We start from the raw sequence: 23165 nt of genomic DNA, 5'->3' as shown, positions 1-23165 counted from the left end.
GAGCTTGATCGCTAGCTAGCTTGTTGGCTATCGATTGGCTAGCTAGCTAGCTAGCTTTCTATCTATTTGAGTTATTCCAGGTTGAGTGCACGCTGGCGCGTGTGGCTGCCGCTGCTCACCCGCAGAAAAACTTATCCCGTGACTGTAAGGTGACCTTGAGAGTTTTGAAAGGTGCTTATAAATCAACTGCATTATTATTGTGATGCGAAAAGTGGGTGTTCCCGGTGCGGGGGGGCGTGGCCGCCCGGCGGTGGCGCTGACCTATCATAGTAGGGCCGGTGCAAGCGGTGGTCCCGATCGTTGCCGTAGAGATCGTAGGGCCTCTTCCTCGGCGAGCTGTTGCTACGGTAACCGGCGGCGCTGCGGTACGAGTCGCCGTGGGCGTGCCGCTCGCCGTAGTGGTCCTTGTAGCGGTGGGCGTCGTACGGGTGATGGCGCTCGCCCTGCCACGACGGGTTGTATTTGCGCTCCCTCTGCCAGTCGCCCCGATCTGCGTGGGCGCAATGACGGGCGGACGGCCATTTTGACTTCTGACTTCCAAATCAGCAGTCGCCGCTAAGCTAAGCCTCGTTTTTACCGTCGTTGGGAAAATGGCGCTTGGCGGCCATGTTGTAATCTCGGCGGCGTCCGTGCGGGCCCGACGTCGACTGCGAGGAGTCGCGAGCGGACGCCGACCCGTCGGCCCGGAAAGCTTTTCCTCTCCCCGAGGCCTCGTCTTTCTTCCTGTGCTCCTTCTGGAAGGGTCCGAAATGGAGGTCAAAAGGTCAGAGCGAGGACAAAGAGGACCGAGAGGACGCCGCTTTCTTGCCTCTTCCTCGTGGGAACGTTTCTTCTGCGCCATCTTGTAGAGCTTGTGCAACTTGCGGGCGCTGAACTCCGTGAACTTTGACACGAAAATCCACAAGTTTCTGTGACGGCGAAAGAAAACAACTTTCACAATAATAATAATAATAATCCATTTCATTTGTAAGCGCCTTTCAAAGCTCTCAAGGTCACTTTACAGTCACTGGATCAGTTTTTCTGTGGGTGAGCAGAGGCAGCCACACTCAACCTGGAATAACTCAAATAGATAGAAAGCTAGCTAGCTAGCGAATAGATAGCTAATAGCTAGGAAATAGATAGCTATTAACAAGTGAATAGATAGCTATTAGCTAGCGAGTAGATAGCCAATACCTGGCGAATAGATAGCTATGAGTCAGTGAATAGATAGCTATTAGTTATCTATTAGCTAGCTACCTAACCCTCCATCTATTTGAGTTACTTCCGGGTTGCGTGAAAGCGAGCCAGCTAGCTATCGGATAGCCAACTAGCTCGCTATCCAATAGATAGCCAGCTAAGCAGCCAGCCCTCTAATAGATAGCTAGCTAGCTGGATAGATAGCTCACAGATCGCTAATAATAATAATAATACATTTGACGGAAGCAAGTTGATGGACGGCGAGAGCGATCGTGGCTCTTACCGCCGCCATATTTTGACGTGTTCGGGGTCGTTGTAGGCTTTGAGGCACTCGGTGATGCGGTCGCCGATCTTCAGCAGGCACGTCCGCGTGTGCTGGAGCTGGTCCTGGTCCGACAGGCCCTCGTCCGGTTTGTCCAGCTGCTTCAGGGCCTTCTTGACCGGCCTCATGCGCTCTTTGCACTGCCACGCGACCAACGGCGACCGTTGTTCACGGACGTCGTGGCAAAGGCGGAAAAGGGCGGGCGGCTTTCATTTCAAAACTCACAATACTGAAAGTCTCCTGGTCCAGTTCGTCGTCCTCTTTGCCCTCGATGGGGACGGGCTCCGAACCTGCCGTGATGTGAACCGGACCTTGACTTTTCTTCCCTTTGGCTCCTTTCGGCTAAAACGCGCAAATGCAACAAAAGGGCGTCATAACAAATCATGGGACACAACACAGAGAGACAAAGACAGTTGTTCAGTCTTAACTATTAACTTGCTAGCTTTCTACCTGAGTTTATAGAAGGCCCAGCTAGCTATCTGTTAGCTATCTATTAGCAAGCTACCTTTCTATCCAAGTTACTTAGCTAAATATTAGCTAGCTAGCTTTCTATCCGAGTTACTTCTGGGTTGAGAGAAGGCCTAGCTAGGCATCTGTTAGCAATCTATTAGCAAGCTACCTTTCTATCCAAGTTACTTAGCTATCTATTAGCGAGCTAGCTTTCTATCTGAGTGACTTCCGGGTTGAAAGAAGGCCTAGCTAGCCATCTGTTAGCTATCTATTAGCTAGCTAGCTTTCTATCTGAGTTACGTAGCTATCTATTAGCTGTCTATTAGCTATCTAGCTTTCTATCTGAGTTACTTCCGGGTTAAGTGAAGGCCTATCAAGCTATCTGTTAGCTATCTATTAGCTAGCTGGCTTTCTATCCGAGTTAGATATTGATAGCCAGCTAGCTAGCTAGGCAATAGACAGCCAGCTAGCTAATAGATTACTGTGTTCCTGTTTTTTTTTATTTATTGTATTCAATATGTGATTGTATTTTATTTATTATAGTACTTATGTTTGTCTGCGACTGTAAAGTGTCCTTGAAATCTTTGAAAGGCGCTTAACATGAAATGTATTATTATTATCATTATTATCTTCATTATTATTATTATTTTCATTTTTATCTTCATTATTATTATTGTTATTATTATTATTATCTTTATTATTACAACTGGAGAGAATACTACATATGTTTGTATGTACCGTCGTTTGTAAGTCGAATGTTCGTAAGTAGGGGAGAGCGAGCGAGCGAGCGAGAGTGACCTTGTCTTTCGTGGCCCGGTTTGCTTTTTCTTTGTGGCCTTCTTTCTCCTTCTTGGGGGTTCCTTGTTTGTCTTTGTTCTCCTTGTTCTCCTTCTTCTTCTTGGCTCGTTTCTTGGCAGGAGATTTCTGGCTTGCGTCTTCCTGCTGGGAAAAGGGCAAGCGGTGAGAGCGCCCCCTAAAGGCGTCTTCCTTTTGGCGGCGGAGCCACCTTGAGCTCGCCTTCCTCCGACGGATTGTCGGAAAGTCGCGGCGACGACACGCTGTTGCCTTGCTCCTCTTTGACACTTTTGTCCTTTTTAGCGCGAGGCTTCCTCTTCTTGACTTTGACCTTTGGGGCGAACGGAGGTCAAGGACGCAAGGACCGACGGCGGGAACGGCGCCGGCTAGCCGCCGACTCACCTGGCCTCCCGTTTGGGCGGCGTCGGCGCTGTCTTGTTCCTTTTTGAGAAGCTTGAGGAGGTACTCGGCCCTCGCTTGGAGCTGCTTGGCTTGAGGTTTCTTGCCTGGATCGTCCGGAAGGATCTGTGCTTCAAATTGTTAGCTAGCTAGCATAGTTTTGGGCTTCCTTGTACAGCGATAGCTTAGCTTACGAACGCTTTAGCTAACAAAGTTCTCGCCTTACGAACATTCCTTGTCTGTTGATGAACTATCTATTAGCTATGTATGATCTCGCTAGCTTTCTATCTATTTGCTATCTATTGGCTAACTGGCTAGCTTGATAGCTAACTATCTATTAGCTGGGTGGCTATCTAGTTCGCTATCTGGCTAACTCTCTATTAGCTATGTATTAGCTAGATAGCTTTCTATCTATTGCAGTTATTGTTATGTTATGAATGCTGGCGCATGTGGCTGCCGCTGCTCACCCACAGAAAAACTTTGAACTTGAGAGTTTTGAAAGGCACGTCTGAATTAAATGTATTATTATGATTATTATTATTAAATTTGCGAGAATATAATCTTGGCATACAAACTTGTTTTCAGGAAACACGGAGCGTCACAAAGGCTGGCGGAAGAACACAAAACTACACTACAAGTTCTTTAATAATAATAATAATAACAATACATTTCATTTTTAAGCGCCTTTCAAAACTCTCAAGGTCACTTTATCTATTGGCTATCTGTCTAGCTAGCTAGCTATGTAGCTGGCTATTTATTAGCTATATGGCTATCTAGCTACTTAGCTAACTGTCCAGCTGGCTATCTATTAGCTATCTGTTAGCTCGCTGTCTAGCTTTCTATCGACTTGAGTTACTTCCGGGTTGAGTGAACGCTGGCGCGTGTGGCTGCCGCTTCTCACCCGCAGAAAAACCGATCCTGTGACTGTCATTTTCAGGACAACTTATGATGCGCAATGAAGGCACTCTAAAACATTTTTGAGGTGGCGGGGCGTGGCGACTATTGCCGAGTCTTGCCTTTTCAGCCAGTTTGAGGTCCGGATCGGTCTTGATCAGATCCCAGTTGCTGAATCCGTGCTCATAAATTCCAAGTAAGAGCTGAACGTCATCGTCGGCGTCCCAGTCCACATCGAAGTGGGCCACCTTGACTCTGCAGCTCAGCTTGAACCTGCGGGAAAAGGCCGGGCAACGTCAACTGCATGCAACCCCCTAAAAAACACTCAACACCTAGCTAGCTAGCTAGCTAGGTGGCTATTATTTTTAGCTATCTGTTGTCTCTCTGTCTGGATGGCTATTTAGCGAGCTATCTATTAGTTGTCTGGCTCGCTAGATGGCTATCTATCTATCTATCTAGAGATCTACCTCCTACCTACCTAGCGATCTCTTGAGAGTTTTGAAAGGCTCTTCTAAATGAAAGGTATGATGATGATGATGATGATTGTGAAGGCCCGGCGCGGTGGCCGGTCTGGCTTACGTATTGCGTTGCGCGGGATCGGACGGCACGGCTTTGTGCAAGGGTTCAAACTCCTCCTGGTGCTGAACGATGGACTTGGCGTTGACCTGCACCCCCGAGATCTTGATGTTGATCCCCCGCCGCTTGCCGGGCCCCTTGGCTGCAAAACAAACCAAAAAGCACAGGGTTTTCAGCCGCGCGACGGTAGAGCGGCGCGGCGCGGACGCCGCTACCTTCGATCGGGTTCTCTTTGAGGTTTTCTTCGTGCTCGTGCACCGCCGCCGCGCAGCTGCTGTGAATGAGCTCCCCCAGCCGCTTCAGGTCGGCGATGGATTTGTCCACCAGTTCAGAGTCGCGCGCAATGGCTTCCAACCTGGAGATACATAATAGTCATCATACATTTCATCTATAAGCGCCTTTCTAAACTCTCAAGGTCGCTTTACAGTCACAGGATCAGTGTTTCTGTGGGTGGGCAGCGGCAGCCACACTGGAAGCAACTCAAATGGATAGAAAGCTAGCTAGCTAGCTAATAGGTAGCTCACAGAATTTCAAATGAAGTAAATTTTAAAATGTGGATAATAAATAAAGCAATATAAATGAACAAACAAATAAATAACTACATATGCGAATGGATAAGATACATCAATAAGTGAATGAAGGAATGAAAAAATAAATAAATGGATAAATAAATATGCGTATGATTTCATGAATGAATAAATATGTGGAAAAATGAATGCAAAATAATAAATATTGACTGAATGAATGGATAAATATAGATAAATAGATGAGTTAAAAAAATAAATGAACGAATGAATTGCTAAATGAATACATATATGCATACATAAATAAATAGATACATAAGCAAATAAACACAAATAAATCAATAAAAATGAAGTGCATAGATACACAAGTACATTTTAAAATGTGGATAATAAATAAATCAATATAAATAAACAAACAAATAATTACATAGGTGAATGGATAGATACATAAATATGCGGATGAATGAATGAAGGAATGAATAAATACATGGATAAATAACTGTATGAATGAATATGTGGATAAATAAACAGATGAAAGAATAAAAATAAATAACAGAATGAATGACTGAATGAATATGTGGACAAATAAACAGATAATGAATACAAATAAAAAAACTGAATGAATGCATGAAAAAAAGGTGGCCTTTATTTGAGGTGAGGTCCGAATGATTTAGTGCGAGATGACGATTAAAATGGAGGTGTGTTATTTTTTTCACTTGAGCGCTTGCTTACCTTTCAAGTGGCGCTCCAAACTTCTTGTAAGCCTTAATGAACCTGGATTGACAAAAACAAACAAACAAACAAACAAACAGCAAGCAAGCAAGCAAGCAGGCTTTCAACAAAAGTTGTCCAAAAAAGTGGTCGGTCATCAACTAAAAAGCGGTGACCTGCGTATCTCGCCATCGTTGAAACCCTCCACGTTGTTCTTTCGGGCTCGGGGTCGTCCTCTGCGCTTGGGTTTCTTCTCCTCGTCGCTGTCGTCCGTCTCGCTGTCCGAGGCGGACGAGCGTTGCTTGAGCTTGGAGCCCGCGTCGCTGTCGCTGTCGTTGTCGTTGTCGTTGGCTTGAGCCTGAAAGGACAAAAACAAGATGGAGGTTGCCCCGGGAGAAAGGAAGTGCTCGTGGTGCGGGAGGGAGGAGCACAAGATGCCCGCCGCACCGTATTCACTTATTATTATTTATCTTTTATTATTATCTGCTTCCATCTATTAGCTACTCAGCTGGCTAGCTAAAATATAGTTAATAGCTAGCCAGCTGGCTGGCCAGATAGCTAATAGCTAGCCAGCTGGCTGGCCAGATAGCTAATAGCTAGCTAGCTTTCTATCTACAGTATATGAGTTACTTCCGGGTTGAGTGAACGCTGGCGCGTGTGGCGGCCGCTGCTCACCCACAGACTGTAAAGTGACCTTGAGGGTTTGAAAGGCGCTTAGAAATGAAATCCATTAATAATTATGATTATTCTGAATCTAAATAAGCCGCCTTGTTTTTGACTGTTGTTGTCGTCACCCGCTTGTTGGAGCTTCTGCTTCTGGGCAGCATGAAGAGATCCATTTCCCGCTGCTTTTCCTCCTCCTCGATTTTGCGCCGCTGATCCTCGGGGATGATGTCGTCCCATTCGCCAGCCGCTTTCTCCTCCAGGTCCGCAGCGCTTTCCTCCATGCTGGAAAAATTGGCCACCTGCAAGGGCGTTAAAAAATATACAATCATAATACTTTCAAAACTCTCAAGGACACTTGACAGTCACGGGATAAGAACAACAATGTTTTTTCTGCAGGTGAGCAGCGGCAGCCAGACACGCCAGCGTTCGTTCACTCAACCCGGAAGTAACGCTACACATTTATCTCAGACTTTTAACTCATGTAAATAAGGCTGCTTCACACGTTAGCGTCAATGCTCTACTTCAGCGGTCCCCAACCCCCGGGCCGTGGACTGGTACCGGTCCGTGGGTCATTTGGTACCGCGCCGCGCAGAAAGAATAAATAATTGACATAATTTCCGTTTTATTTGTTACCTGAGTCCGAACTATGTTTTATTTTGAAAAACGACTTCCTCTTGACGCATGTCAAAACGCTTGTCTAGGTCACGTGATACATACCGCTAAAATTAGCCCACCGTGAGCTAGCAAAAGGAGTAAAAAACAAACGTTGCGTTGATCCGCCGGTCCGTGAAAATATTGTGTGACATTAAACCGGTCCGTGGCGCAAAAAAAGGTTTTTGGACGGCTGCTCTGCGCGATCCCTCACGATGTCTGTCTCCAAAGACAGTTTGCGTTGGGGAAAGCGAGCAGAAGCTAATCACCTTTTGTCCCGAGTGGCCGCTACGCACCGAAAGAGGTCGAGAAAAAGTGTGGGTGGAAAACCGCGCCGGTCAAAGTGTGATCAATGGCTTTGCCCAGCTCGCATGTCAACGTGGCGACTCCAATTTTCTTGTTGATATTCGTTCGTCATGGATACCGTCAGCACAAAATGGCCGCCTGGGCCCACAATGCAATTTGGAGGACGGGTGAAAGGGTTTGACAAAAGGTTTATAATAATAATAATACATTTCATTTATAAGCATTTGGATTGACATAATTTATCAACGATAATATACGACACGGGTCGGGAACCCACATATGGCTAATAATAATAATACATTTGATTTCTAAGCGCCTTTCAAAATTGTCAAGGTCACTTTACAGTCACAGGATAAGTTTTTTTCTGTGGGTCACTCAACCAGGAAGTAACTCAAATAGATAGTAAGCTCGCCAGCTAATAGACAGCAAATAATAATTACTAGTAAAAATGACTACAAAAAGTAAAAATTCCTAAAAAATTACTAGTCACAGGATACTTTTTTTTTATGTGGGTCCCTCAACCCAGAAGTAACTCAAATAGATAGTAAGCTAGCTAGATAGATAGCTAATACATAGCACATAATAACAACAACAATACATTTCATTTATAAGCGCCTTTCAAAACTCACTTTACAGTCACAGGATCATTTTTTTTCTTGTGGGTGAGCAGCGGCAGCCACAGGCGCCAGCGTTCACTCAACCCGGAATTAACTCAACTAGATAGACAGCTAGCTAGATTTTACGGCATCAAATTGATGAAGCAAAAGCGATGAAGCGGACTGGCCTTAAACTGTGAGAGCAGCTCATCGGTGGCACTTTGACCCTGGTCGCTTTCTCTGGTTTCGGCCAACCTGAGGATCTCATCAATGTCCATTTCCTGCGGGAAAAAAGAAACGCAGGTCAGAGGTCAAATCAAAACCCTTGAAACGTGCGCTCTCGGGCGGTACCCCGCAAATCACCTGAGGTTCAGACTCTTCTCCTTCCGCCTCTTTGAAAAGTTCTTCGGCGCCAAATTTCAGGATCGCCGTCAGCTCTTCCTTGTTGAACGGATTGGAGCTGAAAGAGGTCAAAAAAAGGGCAAATGTGATCATAATAATAACGGAAATAGATAGAAAGCTAGCTAGCTAGTAAATAGCTAATAGATAGCCAACAGATAGCTAGCTAGCCACCTAGATCGATAGATAGCTAGTTAGATAGTTAGTTAGCTAAAACACTGAATGTCAGTATTAAACACACAGATGGAAAGCTAGCTTGCCAGCTAGTAGATTGCTAATAGATAGCTAAAAGGTAGCTAGCTAGATAACTAGCCACTTAGATAGCTATATAGCTAATAGATAGTAATAATAATAAGAAAGAGAGTTGCCCCCCACACCAAAAGATTGCTAGATAGCTCGCTAGATGGCTAGCCAGCCAGGTAGACAGCTAGTAGATAGCCATTAGATAGCTATGAGATAGCTATCCAAATAGCTAGTTCGATAATTAATAGCTAGCCAGCCAGCCAGACAGCTAATAGATAGCTTAAACGGAGTGATTTTGTCGCCAAAAGCGTGCGGGTTTGATTCCCAAAAAGGACGAGGTCTTACTTGGTGTTGCCCGAGTTGCTGTCCAGAACCGTTCGTCCAGTGGTGTCCATTCGCTGGATGACCAGATGGTCCAAAACCATCTTCTTCTTGGCCCTTTCGATAATGTCCTCCTCAACCGTTCCCTTGGTAACCAGTCGATAAATATTCACCTGCAAAATGGCCGACACCGAAAGGGGTTAATGTTACCGAAAATTGAAAATATGACGTGGAGCGCCATTCCTCAATTTGTCTGGGTTTTATTTTTTCATGCCTGGGTGCCGACCCAGATAGCTATATAGCTAACAGATGGCTAAATAGATAGAAAGCCAGCCAGCTAGTAGCTAGCTAATAGATAGCCAACAGATTGCTAGCCCCCTAGTTAGCCATATAGCTAATAGAAAACTAAATTAAGAGAAAGCTAGCTAGCCAGCTAGTAGATCGCTAATAAATAGCCAACAGATTGATAGGCAGATTGCTAGTCCCCTAGATAGCCATATAGCCAATAGAAAGGTCAATAGAGAGAAATTGGCTCTCTATTAGCTATCTACTAGCTTCCTATTTATTTTCTTCAGGGTTGAGTGAGTGAGGGTGAGTATAAAAAAAAAGTCCAAATTCTGTGGGTCCTGTCATTCAAGTGAAAATGACAACAACCCTGGCACTGGAGTGGACACATTTTTGCACATTTGGCAGTGAATGCCCTCCGTGTCCATCATGAATTTGAATGACGTGACGCTACGTGATGAGATTTGCGATTTTAGCGGCGCTAGCATACCTGCTTCTTCTGGCCGATCCGATGAGCCCTCGCTTGAGCCTGCAGGTCATTCTGAGGGTTCCAGTCAGAGTCAAAGATGACCACGGTGTCGGCCGAGGCCAAGTTTATCCCTAAGCCTCCGGCTCTCGTGGACAAGAGAAAGCAAAAGTCCTGCAAGAGATATAGCGCTTTGCTAACAAACAACATTTTTTTCATAGTGGGGTACCATGACGGTGTGTGCAAAAAATAATATTCCAATATTCCAATTATATAATACAGGTAACATCCAAGTTACGACCGGGTTCCGTTTCGACAAAACGGTCGCAAGTTGAAATGAGGATAGTCACGCAGTAGATTGCTGTGCGAGTGTGTGACATGCCGGCTGGCCAAAATTGTAGTACGCGTTGCCGGATGCTTGCGCGTTGCGGTGCCGGGCTGATAGAGATTAGACAGAATAAGAAGTTATCATATTTAATTTAAGTTGTTTCATTTTTATTATTTTATTTGTATTGATTTAAGTTTCATGCTTAGCTGGCCGGCCAAGCAAACAAAAGGTGCAGATGGCCTGAGGTGTCCATTTAAGTTTAACAGACGCAGCAAGTTCAACTGTCATCTTCATCTACCGTGTGCCGCGAGAGTGGCTGCCTTTCCAGCAGCTCCTGTATTTTGTTTTTCTACTTTCATTCCTTTGCTGCTGCCAAATGTAAATTTCTCCACTGCGAGACTAATAAAGGCAAATCCAATCCAATCTAGGAGATCTGGCCTTGGACAGAATTGAGGACTTGGGAAACTCTTTTATCACGGAGTCATTTACGCCTTCACAGGAAGAGCTCATTAGCCAGGTTACAAATTTATCAGTATTGCTTACAGCTGTTTGGGCTCAGAATGCTCAGGGGCGTGGTTTTCTAATCAAGAAAACAATGTTTTACTAATGTATCACTTAAATATGGATATACTCTCAATAAATAGCTTGGCAGAGGGCTGCAGAATTCGGGCGTCTGTCAAGAATGACTACGTTCCCTGCCGGCAGTAAAAGACACTCTTCCTGTGTTGGAGCCTTTGTCCACGGTGTCAGGCGTAGAATTAAAAAATAAAATAAAATAAAATAAAAGGGTCTGGCGGTCGTAACTGGGATGTTACCTGTATATAATATGGAATATTCGGCCCGTGTTTTTCTTTTCATGCAATGTTTGTCACCATTTGTGTATGCGGTACCTCTGAGCCTTCGGCATTAAAGTGGTCCAAGGCTTGCTTGCGAATTTCTCCCTTGATGGAGCCGTCCAATCGCTAAAAACCACAGAGACAAATCACAGGCGTGCGTGCGTGCGTGCGTCCATGTTGACTTTGCGCTCGATCGCAACAAATGCGCTTCGGCCGGAGACAAGGCGGCGATATAAATAACCGCGCCAACTGGCGGCCCGGCCGAGGACGCGCGACCGGGCTGAAATGTGATCCGTGTCACAAGTTTTTGCGCCGACGCGGAACCAGACAAATCTTTTTGGGACACGTTTGGACATTTGCAGAAGGACAACGATTCCATTTCAAATTGGATCTCTCATTGATTGACAAGTTAGAAGATGTGACGTTGAGGCGTGGGAGGGACATCAAAGTCGGAAGAGAACCAATATCCAACCAATAACCGTGTCTGAAATAACGTCTGCCCGGATGCCCGCGGGCGTGCAACTTTTACCTTGGGCGTACAACTTGCAAAACGTGTCCGCCCGGATGGCCGACAACTTTAAAAAAATGGCTTTTTTTCTCAATTAAGCAAACGTTTGAACAAATATTTCAACATCTGAATAAATTATTCCGATTTTTGGTAAGGAATAATAATAATAATATAATAATACATTAATAAATTATTCCCATTTCAAAATCTTCGTTTGGTTTGGAGAAATAATTATAATATAATTATAAATAATTTCAGTTCGTTTGGCAATTTGCATACTCGGCACGGCAGCCAATCAGAACTTCTCAAGGTCACAGGATACATTGCGAGCTATCTTGTTACCTCAGCTTACGAACGCTTTAGTTTATAAACTCGTCCTTTTATAATAATAATACATTTCATTTCTAAGCGCCTTTCAAAACTCTCAAGGACACTTTACAGTCACAGGATATTTTTTTTCTGTGGGTGAGCAGCGGCAACCACATGCGCCAGCGTTCACTCAACCCCGAAGTAACTCAGAGAGAAAGCTAGCTAGCTAATGGCGAGCTAATAAATAGTTAAAAACAGCTAGACAGGTTACAGCCAGCCAGCTAGACAGCTAATAGCTAGCCAGCTAGCTAATTGTAAAGTGTCCTTGGGTGCTTTGAAAGCCGTATTATGATGATGATGATGATTATTATTATTATTAGCATCATTATCATCATCATCATTATTATTAGTAGCAGTACGAGCAGTAGTAGTAGTATTAGTAATATTATTACTATTATTATTTAGTAGTAGTAGTATTATTAGTAGTATTATTATTGGAATTAATTCATGTCTTTGCATACGTGTTGAGAACGTAAATCAGGTCATTAGCATTATTGTTAAACGACCTTTGGGCCCTGCGTGATAACAACCAAAGTGACTCCCACCTGGAAGGGGTAGCGTTTCTTGGTGAGGTATTCAGCCAGGATGTCCAACATGCGAACCATCTGGGAGAAAATCAGCACTCGGTTGCCTCGCTCGCGCAGGCGAGTCAGCAGCTTGTCCAGCAGCACCAGCTTGCCGCTAGCCCGCACCAGAGCCTGCGGCAGCGCACGTTCTTTAGCTTCACGTCGATCGAGCTAGCTAGCAAACGAGCAAGATACTGTGATACCTCAGCTTGCAAACTTAATTGGTTCTCAGAAAGTGTGTGTAAGGCCAACATTTATTTCCCATAAGAAACCATTCAAATGAGAATAATCCGTTCCCAGGTCCCCAGAAAACATCATTTTCTACTAAATATTCCATAAAACGACACAAAACAGACCTTATTTTACGTATAATCAATGCCCTATTGTACCGTAATCAAAGAAATAAACTACAGTATAATAAAATGGTTTTATTGACCTTTGTGATGGTCGTTAATGTCGTTGCCTCTTGATGATATCCGAGTGAAGTTGTCGTGCTTTCTCAGCACACGGTCCCCTGCTAGCTGCTTTTCGTTAATCCAAGTTTTTCAACCTCTTCTATTGCCTGAAACCGTTGCTTAGACAACACCGACAACACCCTTAGCCGCACGCAGCAATGGTCGACTTAGCATACTGGTAGTGGGACGCTAAGTCACACAAACCCACACCTCGTTGGTGTTTTTTGATGATCGTTGACCGTCATTTTCTTTTGTGTCCTCTTTGGCTGAACACTAGCCTGTGGTGGAGTCTTTTTCCGTCCCATAATAGCACAAGTACTCCACTTGATAACAAACTATGTCTGCACTCAAAGAAAGTGGGTGTGGAAAAGTAGTCCACCAGCCACCGTGGCGCTGTTCCACTGTGTGGTTTGGTGTTCATCCGCCGAAAACAAGGTTATATTCTTGCCAATTTAATGTTCGTACAATAAAGAATAAATAAAATAATAATAAATAAGTACATAAGTGAATGAATGAACCAATAAAATAATAAGACTGACAAATAAATTAGCAATAAAGTACATAAATAAAGACAACATAAACAAATTAATACAAAATAAAGAGACAAATAAACGAAAAACAAATGAATAAATAAATTAGACATATACATGAATTAAAAAAAAAACAGATGATTAAATAGACTAAATAAATAAACAAATACCAAACACAAATAAATGAATAAATAAATAAGTGAATAAATGAATAAAAAATAAATGAATGAATAAATAAGTAAATAGATAAAACTGACAAATAATAACATAAACAAAGTAAATTAACAAGTTAATAATAATAAATAAACACATTAATAAAGAAACAAATAAATGAATAAATAAACAGAAATAAATAAATAAACTCAAAAACAAACAATCATGACTAAATAAACACTATTAATTCAATGGTGGAGAAAATATCATTTGCTAGCTATTTGCTATCTGGATGGCTAGCTAGCTAGTTATCTATTAGCTAGTTAGCTAGTTATCCAAAAGATAGATTGTTATCTATCGATGGGCTAGCTAGCATGCTTTCTATCTATTTGAGTTACTTCCGGGTTGAGTGAACACTAGCGCTTGTTGCTGCCGCTGCTAACCCGCAGGAAAACTATCCCGTGACTGTAAAGTGTCCTTGAGAGTTTTGAAAGGCGCTTAGAAATGAAATGTATGATGATTATAAAAGGAAAAGTTTGTAAACGAAAGCGTTCGTAAGCTGAGGTATCAGTGTCGCCGGCTAACAAGATAGCTGGCAAAGTACCTGCAGTTGTTCGGGTTGCGACTCGGGCTCTCCGTCCTCGGGCTGCTTGATGAGGAAACCGTGGTTGCAGCACTTTTTCAGCTCCATCACGATGTTCAGGAAACCCGAAGAGCTGCCTCGGGTGCCTTTGGAAAGAGCTTTGTAATTCCGCGTTAAAATCCACCTGCCAAACACAAAAGACAGACACCTGACGTCAACTGACGGGGAGAGCATCAAATTCACACAATCAATTCAAAGTCGGGTCTTACACCGATACCTTGCTTGGCGTACAAACTTCATTGGTTCCCAGATAGAGTGTGGAAGTGTGTGTCCCAAACATTAAATTCCCATAGGAAACCATTCAAATGAAAATAATCCGTTCCCAGGTCCCCATAAAACATCATTTTCTACTTTCTAATCCTTAAAACTACATAAAATAGACCTTATTTTATGTCTCATAAATGTGCTATGCTATTATCATGAAAGAAATAAACTGTACTTTATAATAATAAAGTGGTTTTATTGACCTTTGTGATGGTCATTGATGGCTTGATGGAATGGAGTGGCCGCTTTCATCGGCATGAAACACTTGATGAGGAATGTCGCCTTCTTCTTTCTCCATCTTGAGGAATGACCCCTTGGAGGTGCTTTCTCTGCCATCATTTTACCTTGTTCCTCATCACTTGTGTTCTGTTTAGCTGGGTTGATAGCTTTTTGAATCAAGTGTACAGATGGCTTGTGCGGGTTATTTGTGGAGCCTGATTGATGGGATATTTTAACCTTGCAGTCACAGTACACTCTGCCTTTGAACTATCAAAGTTGAAACCAGTCCAGATTTCACTGTTTTCTATCCATTTTATCGCTCTCTCTCTTTAATGTTTCACCCCCTCACTGCTGTGTTCTTGACCAATCACGTGGCTTTAATGGAAGACTGAGGGCGGGGATAAGTCGCTGCCATTTTCTTGTGAGGAGAACCGGCTCCTTCGCGAACGACAGACACATCACTCATGCGGTGCTCCGTGTGTATCCCGAAAAATAGTTCATATGCCAAGGTAAAATGTTCATCAATTTAACGTTGGTAAACCGAAAGGTTTGTCGTATCACCGCACTTGTAAAATTGCTTCTGCTGCGCGCTCATGTCGACGCGAAGAATTTGCTCCACTTTGGCGGGGAGTGATTTCTCCACGTCCTTTTTGACGCGTCGCAGCAGGAAGGGTTCCAGGACTTTGTGAAGGCTCTGGTAGCCGTTTTCTCTTCCTTTGCCGTGGTCGTCCTCAAAATCTTCCCACGAGTCAAACCTGGGAAGGAGATTTTAAATACAGTAAAGTCTCGTTATCTCGATATTCAAGGGAGTCCGAAAAAATATCGATATAACCGGGACTATCGATATATCCGACCCTGTTTGCATGTAATTTTCTCCGTGCGTGCATAGAAATAGTATCGATATAACCGGGACTATCGATATATCCCATATCGATATAACCAGACTTTACTGTAATAACACATTTCATTTCTAAGTGCATTGAGTTTTAGATCTGATCAAAGGTGGCGCGGAGTGGAGCATACTTAATAAATAATAATCCATTTGATTTCTAAGCGCCTTTCAAAACTTCCAAGGTCACAGGATAATTTGCTTTCTGTGGGTGAGCAGCGGCGGCCACACGCGCCAGCGTTCACTCAACCCCAAAGTAACTCAAATAGATAGAAAGCTAGCTAGCTCATAGATAGCTAATATGAATGGATGGATTAATACATAGATAATACAAATAAATAAATAAATGCATGCATATGTAAATAAATTTTGAAATGTGGATAACAAAGAAATGTAAATAAATTAACAAATATATAAATAACTATCGCCGAATGGATGAATAAATACATAAATATTTTGAGTAACAGCTAGCCAGCTCGACAGCTTCCAGCGATCCAGACAGCTAATAGCTAGCTAGCTACCTAATGGACAACCAACAAATAGCTAATAGCTAGCTAGCTACCTATCTATTTGAGTTACTTCCGGATTGAGTGGACGCTGGCGCGTGTGGCTGCCGCTGCTCACCCACAGAGAAACTGATCCCGTGACTGTAACGTGACCTTGAGAGTTTTGAAAGGCGCTTAGAAATGAAATTTATTATTATAATATAATATTATTATGTTAGCAAGCTAACATCCAGCCAGCTAGACAGCTAATAGCTATCCTTGCCGTTTAGCCATTTTAACAGAAGTATGTCAAAAGTGGCGCAGATCATGTCGCGATATGCGCTAATCGTAATAGCCTCAACAAAAAACGATGTCGGCGTGTGATTTACTTGTCCGGCATGAGGAAGTGCAGCAGGGACCAGAGTTCTTTGAGCGAGTTCTGCAGCGGCGTGCCGGTGATGAGAAGTCGGTGGTTTGACCTGAACTCCATCAAGGATTTATACAAGAGGGAATCGTCGTTTTTCAGACGGTGAGCTTCGTCAACGCCGAGGAAGGCCCAGTTGATGTTTCCCAGGACTCCCTAGAACACAGGTGTCAAAGTCAAGGCCCGGGGGCCAAATATGGACCATCGCATCATTTTATTCGGCCCATGAAAGCAAATCGAGCAAGTCCAGTGCCATGCTCAATTATCAAGCTAGCTAGCGATCTAGCAAGCAAGCTAGCTAAGTGTCTTTCTACTTAGCTTGCTCGCTAATCCCTTACATGGACAGGTGTCCAAATGTTATTGTCGTTGTGAAAGTGAATTTTTCAAGTACCCACCTTGTCTTTGAGGAGAATTTCGTAAGTGGTTAAGAGCGCATTGAAACGGATTCTTTTGGTTTGGTGGTTCACCCACTCGTAGTCGCGAATCTGTTTGGAAAAAAAATGAAGAAGAAAAAATCATTGAGGAGGCTCCGCATTCATTGACGGTCAATCAATTTTGATTGAAATTTGGGTCGGGGAAATGATAAAAATCCAGAACTTGGCAACGGCCATTTTGTATTATTTTGATTGAGAGAGCGTTTTGTTTTTGTTTTCGATTGATATGTGTTCGTTATATGGATAGCTCGCGACCCAGCTGGCTATCTATTTGCTGTCTATTAGCTATCACGCTGGCTAGCTAGCTATCCAGCTGGGTATCTATGAGTTATATGGCCGGCTAGCTACCTAGCTGGCTATCTATTTGCTATCCATTTGCTGTCTATCAGCTATCTAGCTGGCTAGTTAGCTCTATAGCTGGCTATCTATTACTTATATGGCTATCTATTTGCGAGCTGACTGGCTGGCTAACTATCTCGCTAGCTATTAGCTATCAATTAGCTAGCTAGCTGGCGATCCAGCTAACTAGCTGGCTCTCTTACCTAGGTAGCTCTCTCTGATCTAGCTGGTTAGCAATCTATCCCACTAGCTATTAGCTAGCTGGCTATCTAGCTAAATAGCTAGCTCTCTTAGCTAGCTAGCTGGCTATCTCACTAGCTATTAGCTATCTATTAGTTAGCTAGCTTTTCATCTTTCTATTCAGGGGTGAGTGAGCGCTGGCGCGTCTGGCTACCGCTGCTCACCCACAGAAAAATGTGTCCCGTTACTCTGAAGTGACCTTGAGAGTTTTGAAAGGCGCTTGGAAATTCCGATTCTTCTTGTAAAATGGTGGCGAGTGGCGTCCGTACCGTTTTCCTGCTCATGACGTCGCCGAGGTAGACGACGACGTTGATGTCGGGGGCCCAAGTGTTGAACTCCCTCTGCCAGGAAGTGAGCGTGGACAGCGGGACCACCACCAGGAAGGGTCCGTACAGCTGGTGCTGGTGGAACAGGTAGGACAGGAAGGAGATGGTCTGGATGGTCTTCCCCAGGCCCATCTCGTCGGCCAGGATCACGCTGTTGCACCTGAAGGTGAGCGCGGGCCACAGGAGATCGCGTCTCAACAAAAGTGAACATGGGCAACGGCACCGCCGGGTTGTTGTTGTTTTTTTTTTGTCTTTTATTGATCATTTCGCAAGTTTAGCTTTTGATGATTTTAGTATACGATTGATTGATTTTTTTGTGAAATAAATTCAATATTTCCCAAGTGCGGGAGATAGGTAGCTAGCCAGCCAACTAGCTATCGAGTTAGCGATGCAGCCAACGAACTATTGAGCCAGCTATTCAGGCAACTAGCTATCTAGTAAGCTATCCAGCTAACTATCTGGTTAGCTATCCAGCCAACTAGCAATCTAGCCAGCTACGCAGCCAACAATCTCGCTAGCTATCCAGACAGCTATCTAGACATCGAGGGAGATAGAAGGATAAATAGATAGACAGATTGCTAACATAAAAGACCAGAGGCGACGCCGCGCTCTACCTGCACCAGGAGTGAGCGAGCCAGTTGAGGCCGGCCAGCTGATAGTCTCTCAGTTCCAGGTTCTCATCTCCAATGTAGGCGGGCTGTTTTTTCAGAGCCACAAATCGGGGCCTTTGCTTCAGGACCTAAAAACAGACGGATGGGGGTGATATATATCATAGTGGCATGCAAACTAGTCTTCGGGAAACACACGGAGCGCCGCAATGGCTGGCGGGCTAATTTTCAGCAGAGGAACACCAAACTAGCGGACTACTTTTCCGCACCCACTTTCTTTGCATGCAGATGTGGTTTGTTATCAAGTGGGGCACTTTTGCTATTAAAGGGACTGAAAAAGAGCCCACCACAGGCTAATGTTAAGCCCAAGAGGACACAAAAGAAAATGATGCTTAACGATCATTGAAAAACACCAACAAGGTGTGCGTTTGTGTGACTTAGCATCCCAGTACCAGTACGCTAAATCGACCATTGCTACGTGTGGCTAAGGGGCTTTCCGTGTTGTCTAAGCAACGGTCTCAGGCAATAGAAGAGGTTGGAAAACTTCTGTTGGTTTGAGCAAGCGGGGGTAAGTGTGAGTAAGTGTATTATCACAGAGAAAGCACTCGGATATCATCAAGAGGCAACTACATCAACGACCTTCACAAAGGTCAATAAAACCACTATATTGCATAGTACAGTTTATTTCTTTCATTACAATACAATAGGACATTTATTATACGTAAAATAAGGGCTGTTTTGTGTCGTTTTAAGGCTTATTTCATCGAAAATTCGGTTTTATGGGGACCTGGGAATGGATTATTCTCATCTTAATGATTTCTTATGGGAAATTAATGTTCAACAGAGGAACTTTTCACCTTACACACACTTTCTGGGAACCAATTAATAATAATAATCCATTTCATTTCTAAGCTCCTTTCAAAACTCTCAAGGTCACTTTACAGTCACAGGATATTTTTCTGCGAGTGAGAAGCGGCAGCCACATGCGCCAGCGTTCACTCAACCCGGAAGTAACTCAAATAGATAGAAAGCTAGCTAGCTAGCTAACAGATGCTAATAGATAGCCAAATAGACAGTTAGCTAACTAGCAAGATAGCATATAGCTACATAACCAGCTAGCTAGCCAGATAGCAAATAGATAGCCAGCTAGGTAGCTAGCTAATATATTGCAAATAGCTAGCTAGCTTGGTAAGATGAGGTAAATGAAATGAAATGAAATGAAATGTATGATTATGATTGTAAAAGGCAATGTGTTTCCCCCGGTGGCGGGATTGGTACCTTGCAGTCTTTGGAGGGCAGCGTTTTGCTGGAGTTGCGGTTCAAGAAGCCGTCGATGCAGTGCTGGAACTTCTTCATGACCAGCGCGCCGTCTTCCCAGCTGCACTCCGAGTACGGGAGGCCCATCCACTTGCAGAGGTACTCTGGCTGGTCAGACGCGTTCTTGTGACTGTGAGCTGGGGACGACAAAAAGACATTTTGAGCGGACTTCACGCGACGCTTCCGACGGCGAGTCGCTTACACGGGAAGTCGGAGGAGCCGTGCGTTTTTCCCGTTTTGGTGGCTGGTGGTGACAAATGCAATCAGCGCCAAGGATTGGGTCCACGTCCGCACCGAGATGGAGACGGGCGCTTACCGATCACGCGCTCCACGAACTGGAACTGCTTGTTCAAGTCTGCGATCAGCTCCAGTTGGCAGTTGTGGAACTCCACGTCCTCTGGAGACGCTTTCTTCAACCTACCACATTTTCAAAACACTTTATCGTGAGGCGCCAGAGTAATCATCATCATCATCATCATCATCCTCATCCTCATCCTCATCCATTTGATTTCTAAGCGCCTTTCAAAACTCTCAAGGTCACTTGGAAATGAAATGAACGTGGAAAAAGCCAGACTGTGCATGTCAAAGAAAAGCAACAAAGTTTTGTCACCATGCGCTGAGCTCTTGGTTTTTCTTGGTGAAGTTGTCCAGCTTCTTCAGACCTTTGACCTTCTGCCGCGTCAGCGAGTCCAGGCTCTCCCACGTGTTGTGGATGTACGACCAGCCCTTCCACTTGACCAGATAGTGCCTTTCACCTTCGGGGTCGTTGGGGTCAAAGCCTCGGCACGGGTCCCCGTCCTCCTCCACGGCGTACAGGGTCGTGGGGGCGCCGGTGGCTAACAGACAATGGAATCCAATGGAAGGAACATTTAACTTTCGCTATCTAACTAGCTAGATGGCTAACTGGCGGCGCCATCTTGAAATGACAAATCATATGCTAGCAAAGCGCGGCAAGTGGTGATCTTTCAAATATGTCTGCCTTGCAGATGGTGTTGTAATGACCTCCTTTTTTCCCGATCCTGGTGTCCATGACTTTCTCGATGGTCTCGCTGTCGTCGTCTTGCTGCTCGTCGCACGCGTCGCCCGTCATCTCGATCAGGTCGTCGGAGTCCGTTTCAAAGTCGTGTTGGTCTTCTTTGTAGCTACGACAAGGAAAGGCCACACACACTATTACCACATTGATTTGATTTGATTTTTTTGGAGGGGGGAGGGCGAAACCCACCTCTTCAATTTATCGATTTATTTCTCAATTGGGCATATATACATATTTATTATGTATTCGGACATGTATTTATTTTTCTATCTATTGGGCATTTATTCATATACATATTTTCTTGTTTATTCGTCCGCTTAGTTATTTAGTCATTTATTTATCTCTTTGTTTCTTCATTTATTTGTGTATTTTATTTATTTATTGTGTATTTATTATTTAGTTATCAATTAAGTTATTTATTCGTTCATTTATTCATGTATTTATTCATGTATTAATTTATTTATTGTGCATTTATTTATATACATATCTTATTATTTATTTATTCATTTATTGATTCGTGTATTTATTTATTTATTTGTTTATTCATTTCTGCATTTGTTTCTATATGTATTGTGTATTTATTTACATACATATTTATTTATCCATTTAGTTATTCATTCATTTATTTATTCGTGTATTTATTCATGAATTTATTTATTTACTTATCGTGCATTCATTTATTTACTCATTTAATCATTTATTCGCCCATTTATTTATTTATCCATTTCTGCATTTATTTATGTATTCTATTTATTTATTTATTGTGTATTTATTTACCATTTAGTTATTTATTCGTTCATGTATTTATGTATGTATGTATTTATGTAGTTATTTATTTCTTTACTGTTCCGGCCAAAGCCATGCCTAATATATATATCCTGTTTCCTGGACATTTTTGCCAGTCTTATCAAATAATCGATCAATCAAAAAACAAATACAGTAAAGTCTGGTTATATCGATATGGGATATATCGATAGTCCCGGTTATATCGATACTATTTCTATGCACGCACGGAGAAAATTACATGCAAACAGGGTCGGATATATCGATAGTCCCGGTTATATCGATATTTTTTTGGACTCCCTTGAATATCGATATAACGAGACTTTACTGTAATAAAGAAAAAAAACCTTTTGACTTTGGTGGCCCCTCTTCGACGAGTTTGTCTTTTTGGGGTGTCCTCATCATCGTCATCATCATCATCATCATCGTCGTCGTCCTCGTCTTCCTCATCGTCGTCGTCATCTTCGTCGTCGTCGTCCTCATCGTCGTCGTCGTCGTCGTCGTCAGGAGAGGATTCGTGTTTGCGGGATTTTCTTGCTTTTTGGGCCACTTTTTTGGTTGACGATTTTGTTTGGGGTCTGCCAAAGAGCAAATGGCCCAACATGACAACAGAGGGGCTTAGGGGGGGGGGGGGGCACCAAACCAAACAAAAAGAAAAATACGGCGCTAACTTGACGAATTAAATACATGACGTGTATCTCAAATCAAAGTTTCCAATTGAAATGAATGGAAACACCATTAATTCGTTTTTTTCAAGACAAGCTTTCCTCACTTTTTCAACAAACTTTTCAATATTGCCTTGGACAGAGTTGCTCAGCATAAAAAGAACTTTTAGGCACTAGATTAGCATATTAGCCGTTAGCGCCGCTTTAAGTCGGAGCACGCCACAGAGAAAATTCCTGGTGGAAAGAAGACGACCAACGGGAAAGCTGTCTGACGGCCAGGCCTGGCTAAGCTCTTACCTCCTAGCAGGAAGTCGTCTGGATCTTACTTTTTTCTCTTCCTGTTCACTGTCTGTACTGCTGGAAGCTTCTTCCTCGTCATCATCATTCCAGATACTTTACGACAAAGAGATGCCACAAGTTCACCCACAGGGCCCATCACCACTGTTTTACCTGACAACGTGCAAGCTTAGCATTTTGGGGGCGAGGGTTTTGGGTCGTGGCTAACTGGCTTTTTTGGGGGGGGGTCAGGTTTATTTAGCGACCTATTAGCTAGCTAGCTTTCTATCGGAGTTACTTCTGGGTTGAGTGAAGACCTAGCTAGCTATCTGTGAGCTATCTATTAGCTAGCTATCTTTCTATCCGAGTTACTTAGCTATCTATTAGCTGTCAATTAGCTAGCTAGCTTCTTATCTGAGTTACTTACTGGTTGAGTGAAGGCCTAGCTAGCTATCTATTAGCTAGCTTTCCATGTATTTGAGTTACGTCCGGGTTGAGTGAACGTGGCGCGTGTGGCTGCCGCTGCTCACCTACAGAAAAACTTATCCTGTGACTGTAAAGTGACCTTGAGAGATTTGAAAGGCGCTTAGAAATGAAATGTATTATTATTATTATTATAATAACTGGAAAATGCTGAGAATGGCGATAACGTCATCTCCACGGCTAACTGGAATCTAAGTTGGCCAACAACAGTG

The 23165-nt window shown here is 43.4% G+C and overlaps 1 protein-coding gene across 3 annotated transcripts in view; it reads right to left on the bottom strand.

Moving 5' to 3' along the window:
- chd2 (chromodomain helicase DNA binding protein 2) overlaps positions 1-23165 on the bottom strand; it is a 31775-nt gene that overhangs the window by 3486 nt on the left and 5124 nt on the right. The window contains exons 5-37 of one of the 3 annotated variants that reach the window (XM_088996531.1): positions 22492-22587; positions 21877-22107; positions 20716-20855; positions 20324-20549; positions 20030-20130; positions 19916-19957; positions 19675-19850; positions 18403-18527; positions 17732-17948; positions 16845-16934; positions 16415-16605; positions 15218-15406; positions 14130-14292; positions 12367-12519; positions 10999-11070; positions 9805-9954; positions 9054-9202; positions 8430-8526; positions 8255-8347; positions 6642-6812; positions 6024-6205; positions 5869-5910; positions 4828-4967; positions 4616-4754; positions 4159-4309; positions 3146-3268; positions 2955-3074; positions 2747-2890; positions 1724-1840; positions 1460-1638; positions 809-908; positions 578-734; positions 262-490 (exon numbers count right to left, since the gene is read on the bottom strand). In XM_088996531.1, the coding sequence (XP_088852657.1) occupies positions 262-490; positions 578-734; positions 809-908; positions 1460-1638; positions 1724-1840; positions 2747-2890; positions 2955-3074; positions 3146-3268; positions 4159-4309; positions 4616-4754; positions 4828-4967; positions 5869-5910; positions 6024-6205; positions 6642-6812; positions 8255-8347; positions 8430-8526; positions 9054-9202; positions 9805-9954; positions 10999-11070; positions 12367-12519; positions 14130-14292; positions 15218-15406; positions 16415-16605; positions 16845-16934; positions 17732-17948; positions 18403-18527; positions 19675-19850; positions 19916-19957; positions 20030-20130; positions 20324-20549; positions 20716-20855; positions 21877-22107; positions 22492-22587 (4695 nt within the window). The remainder of the gene's footprint in view (positions 1-261; positions 491-577; positions 735-808; positions 909-1459; positions 1639-1723; positions 1841-2746; positions 2891-2954; positions 3075-3145; positions 3269-4158; positions 4310-4615; positions 4755-4827; positions 4968-5868; positions 5911-6023; positions 6206-6641; positions 6813-8254; positions 8348-8429; positions 8527-9053; positions 9203-9804; positions 9955-10998; positions 11071-12366; positions 12520-14129; positions 14293-15217; positions 15407-16414; positions 16606-16844; positions 16935-17731; positions 17949-18402; positions 18528-19674; positions 19851-19915; positions 19958-20029; positions 20131-20323; positions 20550-20715; positions 20856-21876; positions 22108-22491; positions 22588-23165) is intronic. The other 2 variants (XM_088996532.1, XM_088996533.1) reach the window with 2 other exon arrangements.

Source organism: Hippocampus bargibanti, linkage group LG05, assembly GCF_051943395.1.
Source record: "Hippocampus bargibanti isolate YZ-2025 linkage group LG05, ASM5194339v1, whole genome shotgun sequence".
Classification (NCBI taxonomy): domain Eukaryota; kingdom Metazoa; phylum Chordata; class Actinopteri; order Syngnathiformes; family Syngnathidae; genus Hippocampus; species Hippocampus bargibanti.
Note: the sequence above shows the minus strand (reverse complement) of the source record. Positions and strands in the feature narration are given on the sequence as shown.